The sequence below is a fragment of the Lynx canadensis genome, chromosome A3 (genome assembly GCF_007474595.2).
Source record: "Lynx canadensis isolate LIC74 chromosome A3, mLynCan4.pri.v2, whole genome shotgun sequence".
NCBI classification, from domain to species: Eukaryota; Metazoa; Chordata; class Mammalia; order Carnivora; family Felidae; genus Lynx; species Lynx canadensis.
The window spans coordinates 51,382,578-51,405,364 of NC_044305.1; the positions used below are offsets into that span (position 1 = coordinate 51,382,578).

Consider the following 22,787-nt stretch of genomic DNA (forward strand, 5'->3'; position numbering starts at 1 on the left):
CCTTGAATGGAAAACTCCACACAGACAAGTCAGATTACTTCTGTTTTGTTCATTACCGTATACCCAATCGTCAGCACAGTGCTAGCTCAACGGTAAACATTTATAGAGTACACATAACCATTTTATGCAAGGGATGCATATCTAAGATGAATTAGACTGAGTGTCACAGTAGGAACAATGCATTCTGAGAGAGTATAAATTTACATCCATTATAGCATATTAGCTGTAATGGTTTTTGGTTTTCTATTTCATGTCTGTATCAAAGGGTGCTTGCTCTCCTGAAATTTTATAATTTATTGTGCCATTTTTTTTCAACCTTTATGAAGGTTTATCACATTTAACTTTAGTACCCAAAGTATTTTTGAACAACCAGTAGTACTGTTATTTAATGAACATTGTGATAATTACAGGATTATTTTATTAAGTTATGACAATAATGTTTTAAAATAACACAAGTCACCTCAAATAAGATATTTCAACTCCTATAAAAGCATGTTTCACAAAATACTGACAAAAGATACCAAATTCTTGTGTACCAGCTAAAGTGGCACCACAAGGTGGAAAATAAGAATAAATGATGTATAATTCAGTGTGTACATCAGTGCTGAAATTATTTTTCAGTGTAATTTTTTTTTTTTTTTTTTTAGTTTATTTACTTATTTTTGAGAGAGAGAAAGTATGAGTGGGGTCAGGGGGTGAGAGAGAGGGAAAGAGAGAGAATTCCAAGCAGGCTCTACACTGGTAGCACTGAGCTGATGCGGGGCTTGAACCCACGAACCATAAGATCATGATCTGAGCCAAAATCGGATGCTTAACTGACTGAGCCACCCAGGCGCCCCTTAAATTTTAAAATACATTTTAAATCAATAACTTTAAGTTTTGCACACAAGAGGCCATATTTAAATCATACTGTTTAAATTTGCATAATCTAAATTTATATTAATATGACTACTGCATTTGCTGAATAAATACGTGATAAAGCCTCTAGCAGTTAGTAATTAGAGTAACAGCTATTAAATACTGTGTATGCCCAGTAAGTCCAGGGAAACTGTTGAGTGATTTGAAATACACCTTAAATGGAACACTCAGTAAGGCCACTGCTGCAAAAACTTCAGATTTCCACAAATAAATCTATCTGGTTGTAAATGAGAACATGATTAGCATTACATCAGCTGATGGCCATTAATTGTATGTGTACTGATAGATTAAGTTTAAACCTACACATCCTAGGTGGTCAGCTAGACTGCTCAGAGTCAATGAAGAGCAATAAATTTCTTACAGACTAAGACCATGTGTTACAACACATCTCTCTCTAGCCATATATCCTTTAAATAAACCACCACATTCATAACTAATTCTAGAACTCTACTTCATCTTAATCATCTAAGAATGAAAACAAACCATCAAAAAACAGTGTTCCTTGAGGGGGAAAGGAACATTCTGAATAGATGTCAATATTAGATTATGAACAAATTAACTAGACAGAGATCTTGTCTTCTAGTTTCTGTGGAATACAAATTAAGATACCAAGGTGTTGATACCTATTAAAATTATCACTACTTTTAAGCTAAGAAAGTAAACAAATCAAGGGGCACCGGGGTAGCTCAGCTGATTAAGCCTCCAACTTCAGCTCAGGTCATGATCTCACCGTTTGTGGGTTCAAGCCCCACATCGGGCTCTCTGACAGCTCAGAGCCTGGAGCCTGCTTTGGATTCTGTGTCCCCCTCCCTCTCTACCCCTCCCCCACTTGTGCTGTCTATTCTCTCTCTCAAAAATACATGTTAAAAAAAATTTTTAAAAAGAAAGTAATCAAATCATGAAATTTACAAAGCAAGGTATAGGCCACCTTGCTAAGTCTCAAATGCCATTGAAACTAAGTCTCAAATGCCACTTCCTATCCACTCTGCCCACCACAAAATGAACTAACTTGCATGAAAAATTAACTACTTAATATCATTCTTGGTATTATGATAAACATTCTTAAGAATATCTGCACAGTCCATCTCTCCCATCCCTGCAAAAATCCAACATATACACAGGAGAGAACCTTTAAGTCCTCTCTGTAGAACAACATTCCTCCTTCTCTGGCCAAAGCTGATTGGTAAATGCCTAATCCATTTGCTATCCACAACACATTATTACCATTTGGTAAGAATATTCTAATCTACTGCATCAACAATGGCAACTCAACCAGAAGGAAAACAATGGAGATGCTCTTACTTGAGAGTCCTGAACTTTTTGTAACTCTGATGGAAAGTCTTCCCCATTTCCATTGTCCTCATCAGTATCACTGCAGACTCCACAAAAAAATGTAGGTGGAAGCTTTAATGTATCTGCTTTTGCCTTCTCTTCAACTGTTGGTTTCTTTTCCCAAATAATAACACATTCTTTTTCATTATCTGAAAATCCCACACAACACAAGCAAAAGAAAGTTAGAAGTCCAACTACTCTCCAAGAATTGTCCTCCATATAATCTACAGATTACAGACCCAGATAGCAATACCTATGAATGCTAATGGAGAACAAGGATCACCAGGAAAACAATATTTTACACTTCGTATTATTTTCAAATATTTTAAATTGCCACAGGCATATCACATAAGTAAATCTGATAATCATAAAAATGATCAGATTAGAAAATGCCTTTTCTTTTTATGTTTACTCATTTTTGAGAGAGAGAGCATGAGCAGGAGAGGGGCAGACAAAGAGGAGGACAGGGGATCCGAAGTGGGCTCTGCGCTGATAGAGGTGAGCCAGATACAGGGCTTGAACTCACAAACCATGAGATCATGACTTGGGCTGAAGTTGAAGTTGGACGTTTGAATGACTGAGGCACCCAGGCGCCCTAAAGATTCCTTTTAAACAGAAGATTTTTAAAAAACATTTTAACTAGTAATTTTAATTTAACATACCTGCTAGCTTTTCTTCTAATGGTCTACATTTTTCTGAGTCATCCAGATATAATTTTCCATTAAGTTTCTTGACAGCTGTTTCAAAATCTTCATCTTAAAGTATAATTGATTTTATTAAACAAAAAGAATTTCTAGTAAGTTTTAGGAATTTTCCCAGCCATAAATCTAGAAATTATCCTCCAATTTCATACTTTCCCTCACCCCCCCCCCCCCCACTGAAAGAGCACCCAGTTTTGCCAATTCTATATTCCTAATGCCTCTCCTGTCATCACAGAAATTTCATTCAGGCTCTCCTCTGAGCTACTTTACTATCATTTTGGCTCATCTTCCTATCTCCATGTCCCACAACCCGATCCTCTATCTCACTAACTCAACTGATCTGCTGAAACTCTTTCTGAACATGCAAACTCCCCTGCTGAAAAACTCTACTGTGGCTCACAAAGTTTTCCATAATCAGACCCCTATCTGCCTCATCACTCTCTCATCCCTCTAAGTCTATAGGGAAATTAGGATTCTTTTCAATTCTCTCAAAATACCTGCTCTGCTCATAGTAGTCATCCAAAACATCCTTACTTAAAAAATGCAGTTGTTTCAATCATTGCATCCATTGACTATTTACACACACACTGAGGATAAACATCTAAGGACAGGAGTTATGGGCTCTAAGAGGCAGGCTTAAACAATTTAAACATTACTAAAATTAGCACAGACAGAATGCTTTTAAAATAACAAAAGATTTACCATCCTCTTCTTCTTCACTAATATAATCTGGTTTATTCTTATAGCAGAAGAAAGTTGGAGGAAGTTTAAGTTTGCTTGCAAGAGCTTTTTGTTCAGGGGTCGGGGTTAACTCATACACAATGAGAACATCATCATCTGAGGGAGAATCTTCAGGCTTTTCCTTCTCTTTTGCTATAAAACAGGTCAAAAAAAATTATAAAGACCAGGAGTTAAGTAGGTATTAACAACAATATTCTAACTGAAAATAAAACCACGCCACTTATCTTTAGGTTAAACACATAAACTTTGATGTGGACAGAGCTCTGTAGAGAATTAGAAGCCTGATTTAACATTCCATCAAAAATCCTTAGTGAATACAGAATCCATTAAAACCAAAAAAAACTGCTTTTACTTACTGATCGTTGAAAAAAAAAATTGCTATTACTGGCTATAATTTTAAAAGGTATTTAAATAATGCTGCCATAACCGTATTTGGCATATAAACAATAGCTGAGCAAAACATCCATGCATTTTAAACAACTGAAAAAACACGTAAATCATGAGCAAGGATTAGTATGAATATGAAATTAATGCAAAAGCTAACCATGATTAGTTACTACAGGGAAAGTTAACAATTGCCAAGGATGGCAGGTGTTCAGAGTTACATCCAGTTTTGTGTATTTCCAAGTATGATAATAGATAAAACCAAATTAAAACAGTTATCCTAGGGGTAACACTATAAAAAACTAACACAAATTTTTATAGCTGAAAAAAAGGAAGAATAAAGGGATTCTTCATACAATATACTCTGGTCTAAAGAAGAGTATTTAGCAAAAGGAATGGGTAAAGCAAATCATGAAGCATGCTATGTACCAACTGGTGCTGTCTGATATGGTAGCCTAGCCACACGTGGCTATTAAACACTTGAAATGTGGCCATTCCAAACTGAGTTGTGCTCCAAGTAGAACAATACACACTGGATTTTAAAGACTTAGCACACACACACACACACACACAAAAAATCTTTTTTTTTATGATTAGAACTTGAAATGGTATTTCAGATATAGTCTGTATAGACTGTTAAAATTAATTTCATCTCCTTTTTTTTTGCACCTGTTTCTTCTTATTCTATTTTTTAATGTGGATATTAGAAAATTCTAAATTATATACACAGGTCATATTTGACCTGATCTAGAGAATTAGAGCCCTATTAAATGTTAAACTTGCCTTTTACTCTCTTTAATTAGAAAAACATAGTATGACTAATGTAGGATACAGATTCTTACTCCAATTCTGTTATTAACTGGTAAAGACAATTTGAGCATTTCAGACAGCCCGCTGTGCCTCAGTTTCCTCATGTCTGAACTCTCCATCTCTAAGATCCTTTGGGACTATGACATTCTTGGACTTGAAACAGAATAAAGCTTTCTGTCCTGCAGTAGTATACTGGCAAATTTGCTCGAGTCAAGGATTAACCTAGGTCCTGCAGACTGTGCATGCAAATATATGTCATTTACAGGAAAAAGTCCACACTCTTCAATAATTTCTCAAAGAATACATCCTCAAGAAAAGCTTAAGGGCTGCTTTAGCTAGTAATGTGATTGGTATACTTAAAAATTGAGGGGTGCCTGGGTGGCTCAATCGATTAAGCACCCAACTCTCGATTTCAGCTCAGGTCATGATCTCATGGTTCATAAGTTCAAGCCCCACATCAGGCTCTGCGCTGACAGCATGGAGCCTGCTTCTCTCTCCCAGCTTCTTTCTCGGCCCCTCTGCCACTCGTGAGCGTGCATTCTCTCTCTCTCAAAAAAATAAACATTAAGGGGCGCCTGGGTGGCTCAGTTGGTTAAACGTCTGACTTCAGACTAGGTCATGACATCGCCATTCCCAAGTTCAAGCCCCACATTGGGCTCTGTGCTGACAGCTCAGAGCCTGGAGCCTGTTTCAGATTCTTTGTCTCCCTCTCTTTCTCTGCCCCTCCCCCACTCATGCTCTGTCTCTCTCTCTCTCTCTCTAAAAAAATAAAATAAACATATAAATAAACAAACAAACATTATTAAAAAAAGAGGGGCACCTGGGTGGCTCAGTAGGTTGAGTACGTGACTCTTGATTTAGGCTCAGGTCATGATTTCAGTTCATGAAATCAAGCCCCACACTGGGATCTACACTGACAGTGTGAAGCCTGCTTGGGATTCTCTCTCCCCCCTCTCTCTGCTCCTCCCTCACTCATGCTCTCCTTCCCTCTCTCCCTCAAGATAAATAAACAAACTTAAAATAAAAATTGAAGGCCCCCCAAAATCAAGGACTGTCACTTTACCATTGAACATATTTGGGTTACTCAAGATATGTTATCAGATACTAATAACGGGTTTTCAATTTCCTAACCTTGCTCTTGAGGGTCTTCAACAGATCCCCCACTTCCTATTATTCCACTCTAATACCAACACTTTTATAACATACTAGCATTTAATAGTGGCTGTTAAAAATGAAGTCTACTTTCAAATATGATATTTTTCTAAACCCTGTCTAAAAGGATAGCCTTAAAAGGAAACCCTGTTCCATGTGTATACATGCTGCCATCACATGTTTGGATACTGGAAACATTACTTACTGGCTAAAGATAAATGTTAGAAAAAACACAGGTCTTCATTAAGCACAGCTGAAAATGACAGAATAATGAAGTACAAAGCAGTGAAAGGTAAAGACCGTATGGATCTACCTCAAAATAATGCTTTGCAATAGTGAGAAAACATGACATCCAAGTACATTAAAAAACAAAAAACAAAAAAACAGCATTAAAGGGTGTTACACACCCCTAGTCAAAAAGTACTTGTTTAAACACACATTCTTTAACATGCACACTGTGTGTTAAATACTTAATTTCATACAGCCAGTTACTATGCTAAGGACTACCAGCTGCTTAAAAAAACAAAAAACAAAAAAAACAACTGATGTCATCTCATACCGAGAATGCTAGCTCTATACCTTTGTTCTCAGGCTGTGAGGAAGGGATGCTGGTCCAAAAAGCCATTGGATTAGATTTAAAAAGGCTAAAATTAAATCCTAGAAAATAAAGAGTATTTCATTTTTGAACATTTTGAGAATCAAAGTCAATGTGATTTTAAAATATAAAAAGCCAGAATACCTCAATTTATACCAATTTGGGGCTGTGTTACATATTTATTTATCCTGGTAATTTCATTCTTTACTCTTTTAATAATAGCAGCAAGGCTTCCTTACATAACTTATAAACATCTCAGTACCATGTTTTTTGAGTGACAAGAGAATAATATGTTGAATAATGGACACCTAAAAAAATCAGACTCGAGGTAATACTCATGATTCAAGTACATGAGTCACTAAACTTTGGTACTGTATTAGGTTCTTGTTCTCTGCACTAAGCATGATATAAGTATCTTCCAGTTACTCAGATCTCCTAAATAACTTACACACACACACACACACACACACACACACACACACACACACACACACTTTCTATTGCTGTTTAAACACAGGGAAACAGATTTAGGGAGAAAAAAAATCTGCACCAATATTTTTTCACTATTCACAAAGCTATTATAACCCAACTTTTACTAAAATGTTAGTATCCTACCAAAAAGTATATGCATCAAGCAAAATATTTACAAATTAATGGAAAAAAAATTCTGTTTATACCAAAGACTAAGCGCTTACCCTTTTCTGGTGTTTTAAATGTGTAATTAGTTGAGGACTCTTCTTTTGGAAAAGCAGCAAAGAGATTTTTGACTTTGCCATCTGAAGACTGTTTGCTATCTGAATTCTTCGTCTCTTCACAATTAGGTTCCACTTTTCTTTCAGATTCACTCTGGACTACTGAACTGGCATCACTACTGTTATTTTTCAAAGGTGCATTAAAACTAAACCCAAACAAAGACCCAGTGGCTGAACTGTTGCCAAATGCAAATGGTTTTGATTTTTCGCTACTAAAAATACTTTTAACAGACTCCGAACCAAATACAAACTTTGGAGGAGAAACTACTGCTTTTGTTGTTGTTTCAGATGTGCTAGATGCTTCTCCAACTTCTGAAGTTGCATCTGCTGTGTCATCACCCTGAATTAAATCTGTCCTCTCTCTTGTGGTCTCTTCTAATACAGCTACAGCAATTTTGCCACATGGTGACTCTCTGGGAGTGGCTGAACGAGAAACATGAGGGGTTATCAAAGAATCTTTTTCTTGAGCTATTTTTGCTTCATCAAATATTTTCTTAAACGAATCTGCAACATCCTGTAGTTTAAAACGGACAGCTAAATGTTCTACTTTTCTTTCTCCATCTGCAAAATCACAGGCAGTCCACACCCACACTCGTTCTGTCCCTTTCATATTTTGCAAAGTCATGTCTGGAGTTATTCTGTGATTGGCACAAAGTTTTAATACCTGGTCCCTTCTCATCACTATGCGAACTTGCTTATTATCATAATTCTGTAAAATCTTTATATCACCAATGCCTCTTTCTTTCCACTGACCAACATCTTTATCATACCTATAGAGTTTTGCTCTGTGACTAAAAACAACTTGTTCATTTTCCTCACCACTGGACACTTCCACTAGATCAGGTAAAGGTACGACAGGTTCAAAGTACTGTCCATCTCTCTCTTCTTCTTGAGTAACATCAGATTCTTCATCAGTGCCAACTGAGGTTCCACTCTGATTCAACTTGGCAGGAGATTTAGATGGACTCAAAGCAGATTTAAAACTGAAGTTAAATCCTGTTGTTGACTCACCAAAGCGGAAGAGATTTTTCCTCACAGGGCTACTTGCCAATGGAGAAGCATGTACTGAACTACTACTCACACTATCATCCAAAGCATCTTCCCTTAAATCATAGTTGTCCCACTCCAGTGTGGGCCCCGTGTTTTCGGGGTTTGGCTTGTTAGTTGTATCAGAGGCACTGGCAGCACCACCATCAGAGCTCTCATTCTCTCCATCAGTGACTTTTGTTTGATCATTTGTCAAAAAAGTTTTGAAATCTTTTAATCCACTCTTCATTTCTTCCGCTCTCTGGATTAACTTGGCAGCTCTGCCAGTGTCTACAAGTTTATGAGGAGTTTGAAGTGGTATATCTAATAGAAGTCGCTGGCATTCCTCAAATTTCTGCTTGAATTCTTCAGCCAGCTCTGGCGTTTTAAATTTTGCTGCCAGCTGCTCTAGTTTGGCATCACCATCAGAAAAATCGCTCGCTAACCACATCCATGCTCTATCAGACCCAGAGAGAGGCTTCAGGTTCATTGTAGTTGTTATCCAATGGTTGGCACATACTTTCAGTACCTGCTCTCTTCGCATTAGCATTCGCAGCTTGCCATTGACTTCATTCTTGAGAATTTTTAGGTTCCCCAGACCCCTTTCTTTCCACTGACTTATCTCAGCATCAAATCTAAATAATTTTACCCGCTGTGAATAAAGAACTTTTTCATCTTCTTCTCCTGTTACAAGTTCCACTTTTTCAGGCATCTGAACCACTGGTTCAAAATGGATGTCATCACTGTCCTCGGTTCTATAGGCATCATCATCTTTCTCAAGGTCAGCAGAAGTGTCAGCTTTATCAGCCATTTTACTGCTTTGTGATGAGAATAATTTTTCTCCCGCACCTGAAAATCCCTTGAAATTAGGATCTTTTTTGCCAAACTGAAATCCTTCTCCTGAAGTTGATTTTGCAAGATCTGCAAAGGTAAATGTGCTACCAGTTTGACCAAAAATCACACCATTACCATTCTTCTGATTACTGATATCCTGAGCCTGAACACCAGTGTCATTTTCAAGGGGCTTTTCATTCTTCTTCTCTTGATTTCCAGGCTCCTGAATGCCAAATTTAAACCCATCAGCAGACACAGGGACAGAAAAACTAAATCCTTCTTTTGTTGACTTAGGATCTGTATTAGAAGAACCCTGAAATGTAAATGAAGGTGTACTTTCTTGATCTACATGCCCAAATTTAAATCCTTGTTCTGAAGTACCAAATTTAAAAGCTTTTTCTGAAAAATTACTTTTAAATCCTGTTCCAACCTGACTTCCAGAAGAATCATTTAACTTAGTCTTTGAGCCCAGTGTGAAGGCTGAAGGAGCTTCTGCAATATGTTTATGAGTTGGTTTAGAGGAATTACAAGCCACACATTTCAAGGAAGAACTCTCATTTTGCACAGAGCAAACACTACAATCCCACTGTCCTTCCTTCTTGGTGAACATTCCTTCAAATCCACTCTTCGGAGCTTTGCTGGTCTCTGAAGTACTAAACTTAAAAGAGGCAGGTGCTGGAACAGCAGAGGTGGGTTGACTCGGTTTACCCGGATTCTGACAAGCAACACATACTGTAGCATTTGCTTCATTTCGTACTAAGCAGAAATTGCAATCCCACTGTCCTTCCTTCTTAGCAAACATGTCCTCAAATCCACTCTTCGGGGTTTTACTTGTCTCTGAAGTTCCAAACTTAAAAGAAGCAGATGCTGGAACAGAAGACGTAGGTAAACTCTGTTTTCTTGGATTCTGACAAGCAGTACACTTTGTAGAACTTCCTTCATTTTGTACAAAGCACACACTGCAATCCCACTGTCCTTCCTTCGTAGAAAAAGCAGACCTGAAATCACTGTTAACAGACTTTGAAAGATCTCCTTGGCCAAATTTAAAGGAAGCTTGCTGAACAAATGAAGATCCACTTTTGTTGGCAGACTTTGCATTCTGGCATGCAATGCACCTAGATATAGTAGGTTCATTTCTTACTAAGCAAATGCTACAATCCCAGTGACCTTCTTTCTTTGGAGTCATCGGTGCAAATCTATCTGGAGTATTTTCTGGGCCAGTTGTAAGAGCAGAAACAGTTTCAACTAATGGCGGACCAAGGAAATCTTTCCTGTTTGGGTTTAGATTCTGGCATGACACACATTTCTTAGCAGTCGCAGCATTCTTTAATGAGCAGCTATTACAATGCCACCAAGACCCTTCTTTCTTTGCCATTTGAAATTCAAAATTCATGTTTCCAGCATCAGATTTGCAAATATCTTTGTTATCATGACTTGTGGGTTCTTTTGTAATTCTCAGAGACTGATTTGTGGTTGAGGCTACATTTGCTCCTAAGGCTTTTAAAATGCTCTGGGCCTCTTCAAATTTGCACTTAAAAAGTGCTGCTTCCTCAGGAGTTTTGAATCTAATAGCAAGTTGTTCTGGCTTGGGCAACTCATCTGCATAATCAAGAGCATGCCACACAAAAGATCTGTCGGAGCCAGCATTTGGCGTCAGTTTCATATCTGGACTGATGTAATGATTTGCACAGATTTTCAGTACTTGCTCTCGTCTCATTAGAAGGCGAATTTTACCAGATGTTTTATGTCTTAGGATTTTTACATTGCCAATTCCACGTTCCTTCCATTCTTTGGATTCTGCATCAAAACGAAATAATTTTGCACGGTTGCAAAAGAATTCTTCTTCATCTTCCTCACCAGTTTTTACTTCAATCTTATCAGGAAGAGGTACAACAGGCTCAAAGTGAGGGCCGTCATCATCATCATCACCATGGGCACTTCCTCCATCTGTTTCATGACTCTTGTTGGCCAGCTCTGGCACAGGTGTTCCAAATACTGATTTCCCTGGACCGTGGAAAGTAAACATGTCATCACTTCGACGAAAACCAGAATTTTTTTGCTGATTTGGACCCATGTTTTCAGTAAATGAAATTCCAGGCACATTTTTACTTCCGAAATTGAACGTATTTCGAGGTCCAATGGTTTGACTAGCTTTTGGTCCACTGTAGCTGTCTCCTTGCAAAGGTTTATCTGAAGTTAGGAGACCTAAAAGACTTTCATTATTATTGTAAGCTGTAGAAGGGGGCTGTGTCACAACCTGGGGTGAAGAAAAGGTAAAGTCACCATCATTTGACTTGAAATTTGAGTTAAATTTAAAAGGAGTTGGCTGTGTTGTATGTGCGGGTGCTGTCAAAGATGGTCTTATTCCTTCACCTGGCACAGGCTGAACAAAATTAGTTTTTCCAAATTCTATAACCTTAGATTCTGCAGATCTTGAAGCATGAGCTGCAACTGGGGGTTTTGTGAAATAACCTGGTTCTGGCAAAGGTGGATTTGTGCTTGTTTGTTGAACATTGTAATTAAAGTAATCATCACCCCTGGGTGATAGAATTCCTGTTGCAGGAGACTCAAAACGCAACGGAGGACCATACATCTCTTGAGAGAACATACAAGCAGATGAGCTTTGGACTGGTGGTGTGTGCATCTGTTGGGAATAGGCATATATGTGTTGTTGAGGTGGAAGCCTATTCATGCCATAAACTGGACCCTAAAAGAAAAAAAAAGTTAAAATTTTTTGTAGGTTGTCTACAAAATTACAGATAACTAGATGCAAACCAATTCTCACAAACCACAAATAAGAGCATTATAAGGTAAAAATATCATTAGGGTATGTAGCACATCATCAAGAGAAGACAACATTACTTACAAAGATACTTACAGTTATACTCCTTTCTTTAATAAAAACTGTCTTAACTAATGACAGAATCTTAAAAATCCAATTCTACAATAAATGCACAGAATAAATTTCTTCATTCCTAAATAATGTGTAAAATGATGTTAACAATAATGATGATGATGATGGAGACTAACATTTATCAAGCATTTACTAATGTGCCAACTGGGCACTGTTCTAAGCACTTAATATAGTATCTCATTTTAATATCCTCAAAAACCCTATGAATTAAGGGATTATTATCCTCATTTTACATATGAGGCAACTAATGCATAGAGAGATTTAAAAACTTGCCCAAGGTCACAAGCGAGCAGAAAGCCAAGGTCTAAATGCACCCAAGCCATCTGTCTTCAAAGCTTTATAATTCAACTATGGTTGTAACACTGGGTGTTAATCGACACCTACATAGCCACTTTAGGCCTGAAATACTTACCACATAGTGGTTCAGCAAGGCCATTCTAGTCCTATTTCCGCCAAAACAAAATGATGAAGGACCCATCATCACCACCACCACCACCATCACCACTACCACTACCACCACCACCACCACCACCACCACCACCACCACCCCATTTAGAAAATATTGTAAATGTTCACACTCATTGTAACATAAAAATAAGATGAGTAGGAAGCATAAATTCTGTATCTGGAGAGAAATTTAAAATATCTGTATCTTATGGGACATATAAGTTTTAATGCTGAACTACTTCTTGAATTTCTTTGAAGGAAGCCTGAACAATTAAAAAGGAGATATTTATAAATGTATAAATTATTCCTTTGTTACCTTTGTGGGAGTAACATTAGCTGCTGGTCTGAGAAGATACTGGGAATTATATGCTGGTGACTGACTATAATATACTGAAGGGCCAGTAGTTGCAACTAAAAAAAAAAAAAAAAAAAGAAAAGAAAAGAAAGAAAACAGTTAAAAAAGTCTATACTATAGTTAAGACTACCTAGGCAAGAACTATAAATTACAAAAGCAATAGAAATCAAAGAAAGATTTAACTATAGACTTTTAAAAATTTCTATACATCAAAATATACCATAAAGAATACCAAATGACAAACTAGGAAAAACCCCTAAATATGACACATGAGGAATAAGAGAGCAGCACCACAGTGGTCAACAAGAACAAGCCCCTCACAACAAGCACCAAAAAAGGAGCCAAGAAGAAAGTGTTTGATCCGTTTTCTAAGGAAGATTGGTATGATATGAAAGCACAGTCTACGTTCAACATCAGAAATATTGGGAACACACTAGTCACAGGAAGGATTTAAGGAACTAAAATATACATCTGATGGCCCCAGGGCCACATTTTTAAAGTGAGACTTAAAAATATGCAGAATGACAAGGCTGCATTTTATAAACTGAAGCTGAAAATGTTCCAGTCAAAAATCACCTGATAAATTCATGGAAAGAATCTCACAAGTAACACAAAATGTGTTCCTCTGCTTTAAAAAAAAAAAAAAAAAAAAAAAAAAGGCACATCATGACTGACACTCATGCTGATGTCCAAACTATTTGCTCCACCTGTTTTGAATGAGTTTCATCAGGAAACCAACACCTAGAAGACATTCATGTTCATGGCAAAGCCACCACAATCATTTGTTTGATCTGTTTTATGAAAGTTTTATCAGAGAACAAAACCTAAAGACCATTTATGCCTTGACATGGAAGAAATGGAAATCGTGATCCAAGAGGTGCTAAACAACTGATTCTAGAAAGCCCTGAAAAAGACCTGAAAAAGACTAGCAGTCTATTTATCTTCTCTTTATAGGGATTAGAACAGTAAAAATTGCTAAAGAAGCTCGTTTGAATTTGGAAAACTAATGGACTGCCTGGTAAAGATGGTTATTTTGGAAACACTCTGGGGGAGAAAAAAGAAACAGAACACAGAACAAGTTGATGGATATGACCCAAGAATCATAAAGTCTGAAATTTAACTAGTGACTTTATCAGTAACTAGTGACTCTTAATAGTGAACAAATAATTAAAGTTCTCATAAACCTACTAAAAATAATCTAGTAGAAAAAAAGCACCAAACAAACAGATAATTCAGGAAATATAAAAGATTATAAAGTGTTGAACATGCCCAGTATTAAAAAAATGAAAACTGATACCATTTTTGTTTTAAAAATTGGTGGTTTTTAGAAACTGGTAATAATTAACACTAAGCAAGAATGCAATGAGGTAGGCACTATCAGATATTGGTGATAACAGTATAAACTGGCATAGCTTTTCCAGAAGGCAATTTCCCAACACAGAAGTATTTTTTAAATACCCTAACAATCCTAAGAATGTGTTCACAGCATTATTTCTAACAGCAAACTGGAAATAATAAAGAAATAAAATTTGTAGTACTTCCACATGATGGGATACCTTGTATTCATTAACAGTATTTTCAAAAAATATTTAAGAAAAATGCTCAGAACTCTAATATTTAAAAAACAGATTACTCATCTACATATAAGACAATAATGATAAAAATATCACTAAAAATTCTTTATGTAAACAAAGAGAAAGAACCAGAAGGAAATGCTCCAAAATGTTAATAGCACTCTTTGTGGTACAGTTAGTTTTTAGTTTATTTACACAGTTCAGTACTTCATTTCCTATAAGCTTATTAATCACTCTTTTTTAATTATCTTATTTAAAAAGACAAGAACTATCTTGGTATATTTTTACTGTTATTAAGAAAAACAAAATCTATAAACACAGGAACGGCAAATGGGGGACTTGAGCTCTCCACCTTGCAGGGCCACAAAACTGCTTTGTGACCTTGTCAATGAGGTGTTTGGGGTCTCCATTTTTCTCAATTGTAAAATGAGGATGTGCTGCTTCTACACATTTCATAGGGTAATTGCAAGAATAAAATGAGACAATGTGAATGTTATGTTTAACAACCAGAAGACCTTTTATGTCTGTACATAGAAGAAATGGAAATTGTGACTCAAAAGCTGCTAAATGATCAATTCCACACAGCACTCAAAAAGCCCTAGAAAAGGCTAGCCAGTTTACTTATCTTCTCTATGCAAGGCTCTATACAGTGCACAAGGTTTTTAAGTGAGCAGTGTTTGAACTCTTGACATCTCACGTATTTACCTATGACTTGTGACATTTAGTAAGTGTGACTTTACAAAGATTTCCTTCCTATTATTTTTCCTGCATTTAGAAGACACTGTCACACGAGGACAGTGAGGCTGCCTTCAATATGGCCCTATGGACCATCACGTAAATGTGCTCATCTAAACTGGAACACACTATTCTAAATCATCCCTGGTTAAAAAACAATGGGGGGGAGGGTACTATTACCATTTCAGAATCTATCTCATTTAAAAAAAAAAAAACATTTTTATCATTTCTGGTGGTCTGTGGGCAACATAATCATACTGGTGAGTGGCTTTAAAGTGAGACCACTGAAGTTTAAACTCTGGCTCTACCAATAACTAGCTGTACAATAATGGATAAATTGCCTAACCTTTCTAAACCCACTTCCTCAACTATAAAAATAGGATTCATAATGGTAGCTACCATTCTGGTTACTATGATTAAATAAAATTACATGCGCAAAGCACTTTTGCACACAGACAACCCACAGAACACCCTTGGTTCATTACTGTTTACTAAATACTCTAAAGTAAATGCCTAATATCCACACATATACAAACGCTCACATAATCATGTGAGGCAAAGTTTCATCTCCACATTTGAAACACACAAAACGGCTCAAGAGGTCAGTTCTAGAGACCACAACTTCAAATTCCAATATAGTCCAGCTCCCCCTCCTTCCTTTGTATAACCAACCACTGTATTTCAAAATAAACAAGATTTCCTATGAATGTCATACATCTAAGTATATCATCAAAGTAATTCCTGAAGAGGTTTTAATTAGCCATCTCTTAATGCACAACATCAGGTAACATTTCCCAATTATAAGAAATTGTTCTATCTCAGTCTCAGCTTCTCTGAGGTATGTATGGAGGGGTTCTTTCAGTCTTTATATACACAGGATCATAGAAAGCTTGTTTTGTTTCTACTTGGAGTTATGAAAAATCTCAGTAATACCATACACAGCTTAAGAAACATATAAGCAGACATATATAAACATGTATATAAACAAATGTATATAGACAAGGTGAGTTCACAAGTTATCTATGTAAAGGAGGGGGAAGTACAGTGATTTTACTAAAAACTGGAATTATCCAGTTGCCAACTAACCTGTTAGTGGAGCCCCATGAAAAGTCTGTGATCCCTGATATCCATCAGGCACTGAATCTGGTCCATAATTCTCTGTAGGCCAACGATGAGGGGACCCTGAGTTACTGCTATTTAGTTTCAACTCCTGCATTTCTTTCTGTTGGAAGAAAGAAAACAACCGTAAGCAATTTTATCATGCCAGAAACAGTGCTAGAGCAAACATATTTTAAATGTAAATACTCGATGATGCTTTTTTAGAGTTTTTATATTCCAGTAAGATCTGAGTACCAGGTACTGATTTAAGAAAATCATCCTTGATTTGTTAAAACTTATTTGTTCCCATTCTTTCATTCCTTAGTACCACTACCTAATGCATTCGAGGTTAGTTAGAGTTAGCTATCACCTAAACAACTGATAACCTCCTAGATGGCCTCATCTCCATTTCCTTTCCACACTTACCTAAATTAATCTTTCTAAAGTTGAGTTCTAGCCAAGACACTTCCTTGTTCAAAAATACAAGTACCTATAAATTACACTTCTCTGATATTCTTGGTCCTCAGAAGTACTGTCCCAACCGTCCTTCCACCGCCTCCTTTCCACAATGCTTTCCTCTCCAGTCCATCTGGGCTACTCAATGTTCCAAATTACCTCCCACCACTAGCTTTCTGCTTACGCACATCTGATGTAACAAAACACTACAAATCCTTCAAGGCTGATGCTCTAATGATCCACTAGGAAAGGGAAAACAACTGATATCTTCTCAGAATATATTATATACATATAATAATATAGACCAGGCACTGTACTTAAGTTCTCAATCCTTATACAAATAAGCAATATTAACTCACTTCTTAAAATGAGGGGGAGAAAAAAGACGCAGAAAACAACAGCTGAATTCAAACCAGATTTTATTCCAAAAATGTTTTCATAATACCACCCTGCTGCCTAGATAAAACACCAGACACACTGCTTTCTAATAATAGCTATGTAGCTGGTTATCAAACCACTGTTTATAGACAACTAAATGACACCCTCCACAACCCCAAGCTACAAAATGTCCCTTTCAAAACAGGTACTTATCAAGAAACTATTCCTTTTCCAAAGAAACTACAGTGGTATCAGTTGACAGGTCACTTTTTTTTTTTTTTTTTTTTTTGACGTTTATTTATTTTTGAGTGAGAGAGACCACACACAAGCCAAGGAGGGGCAGAAAGAGAGGGAGACAAAGAATCCGAAGCAGGCTCCGGGCTCCACACCGTCAACACAGAGCCCGATGCGGGGCTTGAACTCATGAACTGTGAGATCATGACCTAAGTCCAAGTTGGACACTCAACTGACTGAGCCACCCAGGCACCCCAACAGGCCACTTTTTTAAAAACAGTATCAAATATTTGTATATAGGCCCAGGTATCTGACCAGTTATAAGTGAGGTCACAGATCCAGGATGTCTGCTTTCTTCTTCTACAAGTGTTTTCCAATAGATATTTCCCAAAGCCATATATACTGAGATAAAAAATATCTCAAACTTTCAAGTTAAATAAAATTTTCCCCATCCAACTATCTACTGTGTTTATTAGCCCAGATGCTGCACATCCAAAAATAAGAAACTGATAGAATCACCTGGAAAAATTTAGTAGTCTCTACTGGTATCTGGACTGTAGTTCTGAACATGCAATTATACTATAATCATAATTTTTAAAATTCAAACAACTAGAAAATGTGCTAATAACTGGTTTCAACAATTCTCACTTTACAGATGAGAAGCCAAGCAAAGAGAAAAGAACTGCTTGGGTCAAGAGCATTAGTTAGTGGCAGAGTTACTACTAGAACCCAGCTTTTCAAGAACATAGAGTAATGCTCTCCACTACACTGCCACAGAATACAATGCTGGGTGCCTGAAACCCATTTAAGGTAAGAAAAGACTGTACAGAATATCAAAATAGGCCATGATTATACAAAATTAGCATACAAAATCTCTGTGCAAATTCGAAATTTTGTTCCCTTCCAAACAGTATTTTTGTTAAGTCTCACACATTGCTGATAGCACTGTAATAACTGAACACGTATCAGGATCTCTTTGCTGTAACTTTAAAAGTATGACCAATTTAATTCTTGCCCAATGAGCATGAAACAACCTACTCATAGTTCCAATTCCAAAGAAGTAAATAAAGCTCCTCTGAGCCTTACAGTTAAGGTTACTCTCATACAGCTAAAATAAACCATGAATAAATAAGCATTTCCTTACATAATTAAGTCCAATTCATTCGACAGGATTAAAAAGATAGACTTTCTGAAACTTAGACCAATACCTAGCTATAAAATATGACACACACAACCAGTCTGAGAAATGAACTAGACCAAAGTATAATTAGTTTTACTAATTCAATTCAATCACTTGGGAACCACCTCTACATCAGGAATGCTGCTATGTTTTGGATAAAAGAGTCTTTCCCTTGGAAGAATTCACACCTGGTGAGGAAGCAGAAACAAGTAATTTCAAAAATATGGTTAAGGCCAAAAGACACATGACAAGATGCTCAACATCAATCATCATCAGGGAAATATAAATCAAAGCCACAACGAGATATCACCCCACCTGTCAGAATGGCTAAAATCAAAAACACAAGAAACAGTTAAGTGTTGGCAAGGATGTGGAGAAAAAGGAACCTTCACACAATGTTGGCAGGAATGCAAATTTGTGCAGTCATTGTGGAAGACAGAATGGAGGTCCCTCAAAAAATTAAAAATACAATTACCATATGTTCCAGTATTCACACTACTGGGTATTTACCAAGAATATAAAGACATGAATTCGAAAGGATATATGCACTCCTATATATACTATAGCATTATTTACAACAGCAGAATTATGGAAGGAACCCAAGTGTCCAATGATAGATCAAAGGATAAAGAAGATGTAGTGTATGTGTATGTATACACATACACATATACACTGCGGAATATTATTCAGCCATAAAAAAAAAGAAAACTTTGCCATTTGCAACAACATGGACGGATCTGGAGAGTATAATGCTAAACAAACTAAGCCAGAAAAGGGCAAACACCAGACGATTTCACGCATATGTGGAATTTAAGAAACAAAACAAAGAAATGGGAATGCAAGCTGGTGCAGCCACTCTGGAAAACAGTATGGAGGTTCCTCAAAAAACTAAAAATAGAACTACCCTACGACCCAGCAATTGCACTACTAGGCATTTATCCACGGGATACAGGTGTGCTGTTTCTAAGGGACACATGCACCCCCATGTTTATAAGCAGCACTATCAACAATAGCCAAAGTATGGAAAGAGCCCAAATGTCCATCGATGGATGAATGGATAAAGAAGAGGTGATATATATATGTATATGTACACACACACACACACACACACACACACACACACACACACGCAATGGAGTATTACTCGGCAATCAAAAGAATGAAATCTTGCCATTTGCAACTACATGGATGGAACTGGAGGGTATTATGCTAAGTGAAATTAGTCAGAGAAAGACAAAAATCATATGACTTCACTCATTTGAGGACTTTAAGAGACAAAACAGATGAACATAAGGGAAGGGAAACAAAAATAATATAAAAACAGTTAGGGGGACAAAACAGAAGAGACTCATAAATATGGAGAACAAACTGAGGGTTATGGGAGGGGCTGTGGGAGGGGGGGATGGGCTAAATGGGTAAGGGGCACTAAGGAATCTACTCCTGAAATCATTGTTGCACCATGTAAATTTTAAAAAATAAGAAATAAAATTTTAAAAACAAAGAAACAAACCAAAAACACAGACTCAACTATAGAGAACAGATAGTCCGTTACCAGAGGGGAGATGAATGGGGGGGAATGGGTGAAATAGGTAACAGGAATTAAGAATATATTTATCTTAATAAGCACTGAGTAATATATGGAATTACTGAATTACTGTATTATACACCTGAAACTAATATAAATGCTATGTTAACTACACTAGAATTAAAGTTTAAAAAATTAAAAAAATTATAATTAAAAACAGGAAAAATATGGTTAAGTGTCAAGGTAGACGTATGCAAAACAATATGCATAACTCTATTGTAGCATGGCAAAGGGTCATTTTGAATGGCTTTACAAAGATGTGAGGGAGTGGTGAAGGAAGAAATCTTGGAACAGAAGAGACACAGTTTAGAGATATTAAGTGATCTACCTTAATGGCCTCTACTTGCTGGCAGATCATTTTCAATAAAGAATTTTGATCTTCTGCCCATCGAGGTGGTGTTTTGGGAGAATACTAAAAAAGTAACAAAATAATATTTAAAACATTTAGAATAGAAATATATTCTGCAATGGAATAATTCATTTCTTTGTACTTACCTTGTAACTTTTACTTGGTGATAAAGAATATTTGGTGGGAGATGGTGTAGAATGTTTTACTTCTGAATCTACATTTCGAGAAGAACCATTTTTATAAAGCAGGCCTCCTTCACTATAATCATCAAGTTCCTGCATGACTGAGTTAAGCATCTCTTTTACAGACTCCAGCGGCACAGGCAACTAAAAACAAAAGGCATGAATCAAGTTTGCAAAAATAAACAACTCTGAAACAAATACAAAGATTTTATCTTACGGATGTGCTTCTATTTTCTCGCTCTTGTATAATAACCACTCTACATAGGAACATAGGTGAAACTGCTGTGTAATCTAAAGTCTTCTGATTCTAAAGTGTATGATATATCTACCCCTGCTATTAGCCATAATAATGGTAGAGAAATGTTAACTTAGGAAGATTTTCCCACACGAACAAAATAAGCTACTGATTTTTACTGATTGTGAATGGGGAGAGAAACACAGGTGCTAGAATGCACCAGACAATATCAATCCTAATTTAAGAGCAGCAACATGAATTAATCAACAAAATACTTGGAAAGTTGAGTACAACTAAAGTTAATAACATCATGACAGTCTAAAACTGCTGATAGTTAAAAAAAAAAAAGAAAAAAAAAAAGACAGTTCACAGCAAATGGTAAAGAGGAGGAGAAATAATCTGAAAAGTGTCAGCAACTATTTCGGATTTCAGTGAAATGTTTAACTGCAAAATTCATTAACAGCAAAGCATTAGGCTGCAATATTTACTTTGAGTACATTGCCAAGGTAACAAAAATAAATGTTCTGCCTTAGAAATCTTTTATTCCCTAACAAGTATTTTTGTTAAGAATAAAAAGCTAGGTTCCCAAGTTTAAAAAACACCACCCCTAAGATAGAGCAATGCTAATTGAACATTTACACACACACTGTTCTGTGCATTAATAATAGGTATATTACTGAGTATTTCTGAAATTATCAAAATATAAAACCAGGGGTGCCTGGGTGGCTCAGTTGGTTAAGTGGCCATCTTCGGCTCAGGTCATGATCCCGCGGTTCATGAGTACAAGCTCCTCGTCGGGCTCTGACAGCTCAGAGCCTGGGGCCTGCTTCAGATTCTGTGTCTCCCTCTCTCTCTGCCCCTCCCCCACTCACACTCTGTCACTGTCTCTCAAAAAATAAATAAACGTTAAAAAAAAAATTAATGGGAATGCAAACTGGTGCAGTCACTCTGGAAAACAGTATGGAGGTTCCTCAAAAAACTAAAAATAGAACTACCCTATGACCCAGCAATTGCACTACTAGGCATTTATCCAAGGGATACAGGTGTGCTGTTTCTAAGGGACACATGCACCCCCATGTTTATAGCAGCAAATAGCCAAAGTATGGAAAGAGCCCAAATGTTCATCGACGGATGAATGGATAAAGACGATGTGGTGTACATATATACAATGGAGTATTACTTGGCAATCAGAAAGAATGAAATCTTGCCATTTGCAACTATATGGATGGAACTGGAAGGTATTATACTAAGTGAAATTAGTCAGAGAAAGACGAATATCATACGACTTCACTCATACAAGTACTTTAAGACACAGAACAGATGAACATAAGGGAAGGGAAACAAAAAGAATATAAAAACAGGGAGGGAGACAAAACAGAAGAGACTCTTAAATGTGGAGAACAAACAGAGGGTTACTGGAGGGGTTGGGGGGGGGGGGGGATGGGCTAAATGGGTAAGAGGCACTAAGGAATCTACTCCTGAAATCATTGTTGCACTATATGCTATTCTGGATGTAAATTTTAAAAAGTAAAAAATAAAACAAGTAAAAAAAAATTTTTTAATATATATATAAAAGCAAAGCATAAAACACTTATTAACCAGTTATCAATAGTAAGAAAGTACAAACAGCCTGAAGCTTACCTTCCTGGTCACTGAAAGATTGGAATCACTGTCATCTAAAATCTTTATTAGGTAGTCCCTGGTCTTTCTCAGATAATTTTTGCATTCTTCTTGTTCTTCAGGAGAAAGGGCATCATTTTCGATGTCTTCTGCTCTTCTGTGAAAAATCTATCCAAAGAATGCTCTTATGAAAAAATTAG

The 22,787-nt window shown here is 36.7% G+C and overlaps 1 protein-coding gene across 3 annotated transcripts in view; it reads right to left on the reverse strand.

Annotated features, from left to right (window-relative positions):
• Positions 1-22,787, reverse strand: part of RANBP2 (RAN binding protein 2) — an 81,727-nt gene that overhangs the window by 13,323 nt on the left and 45,617 nt on the right. Inside the window, exons 15-24 of one of the 3 annotated variants that reach the window (XM_030310265.1) lie at positions 22,609-22,755; positions 20,697-20,876; positions 20,530-20,613; positions 16,357-16,492; positions 12,923-13,017; positions 7,329-11,952; positions 6,618-6,695; positions 3,654-3,824; positions 2,913-3,005; positions 2,221-2,399 (exon numbers count right to left, since the gene is read on the reverse strand). In XM_030310265.1, the coding sequence (XP_030166125.1) occupies positions 2,221-2,399; positions 2,913-3,005; positions 3,654-3,824; positions 6,618-6,695; positions 7,329-11,952; positions 12,923-13,017; positions 16,357-16,492; positions 20,530-20,613; positions 20,697-20,876; positions 22,609-22,755 (5,787 nt within the window). The remainder of the gene's footprint in view (positions 1-2,220; positions 2,400-2,912; positions 3,006-3,653; positions 3,825-6,617; positions 6,696-7,328; positions 11,953-12,922; positions 13,018-16,356; positions 16,493-20,529; positions 20,614-20,696; positions 20,877-22,608; positions 22,756-22,787) is intronic. The other 2 variants (XM_030310266.1, XM_030310267.1) reach the window with 2 other exon arrangements.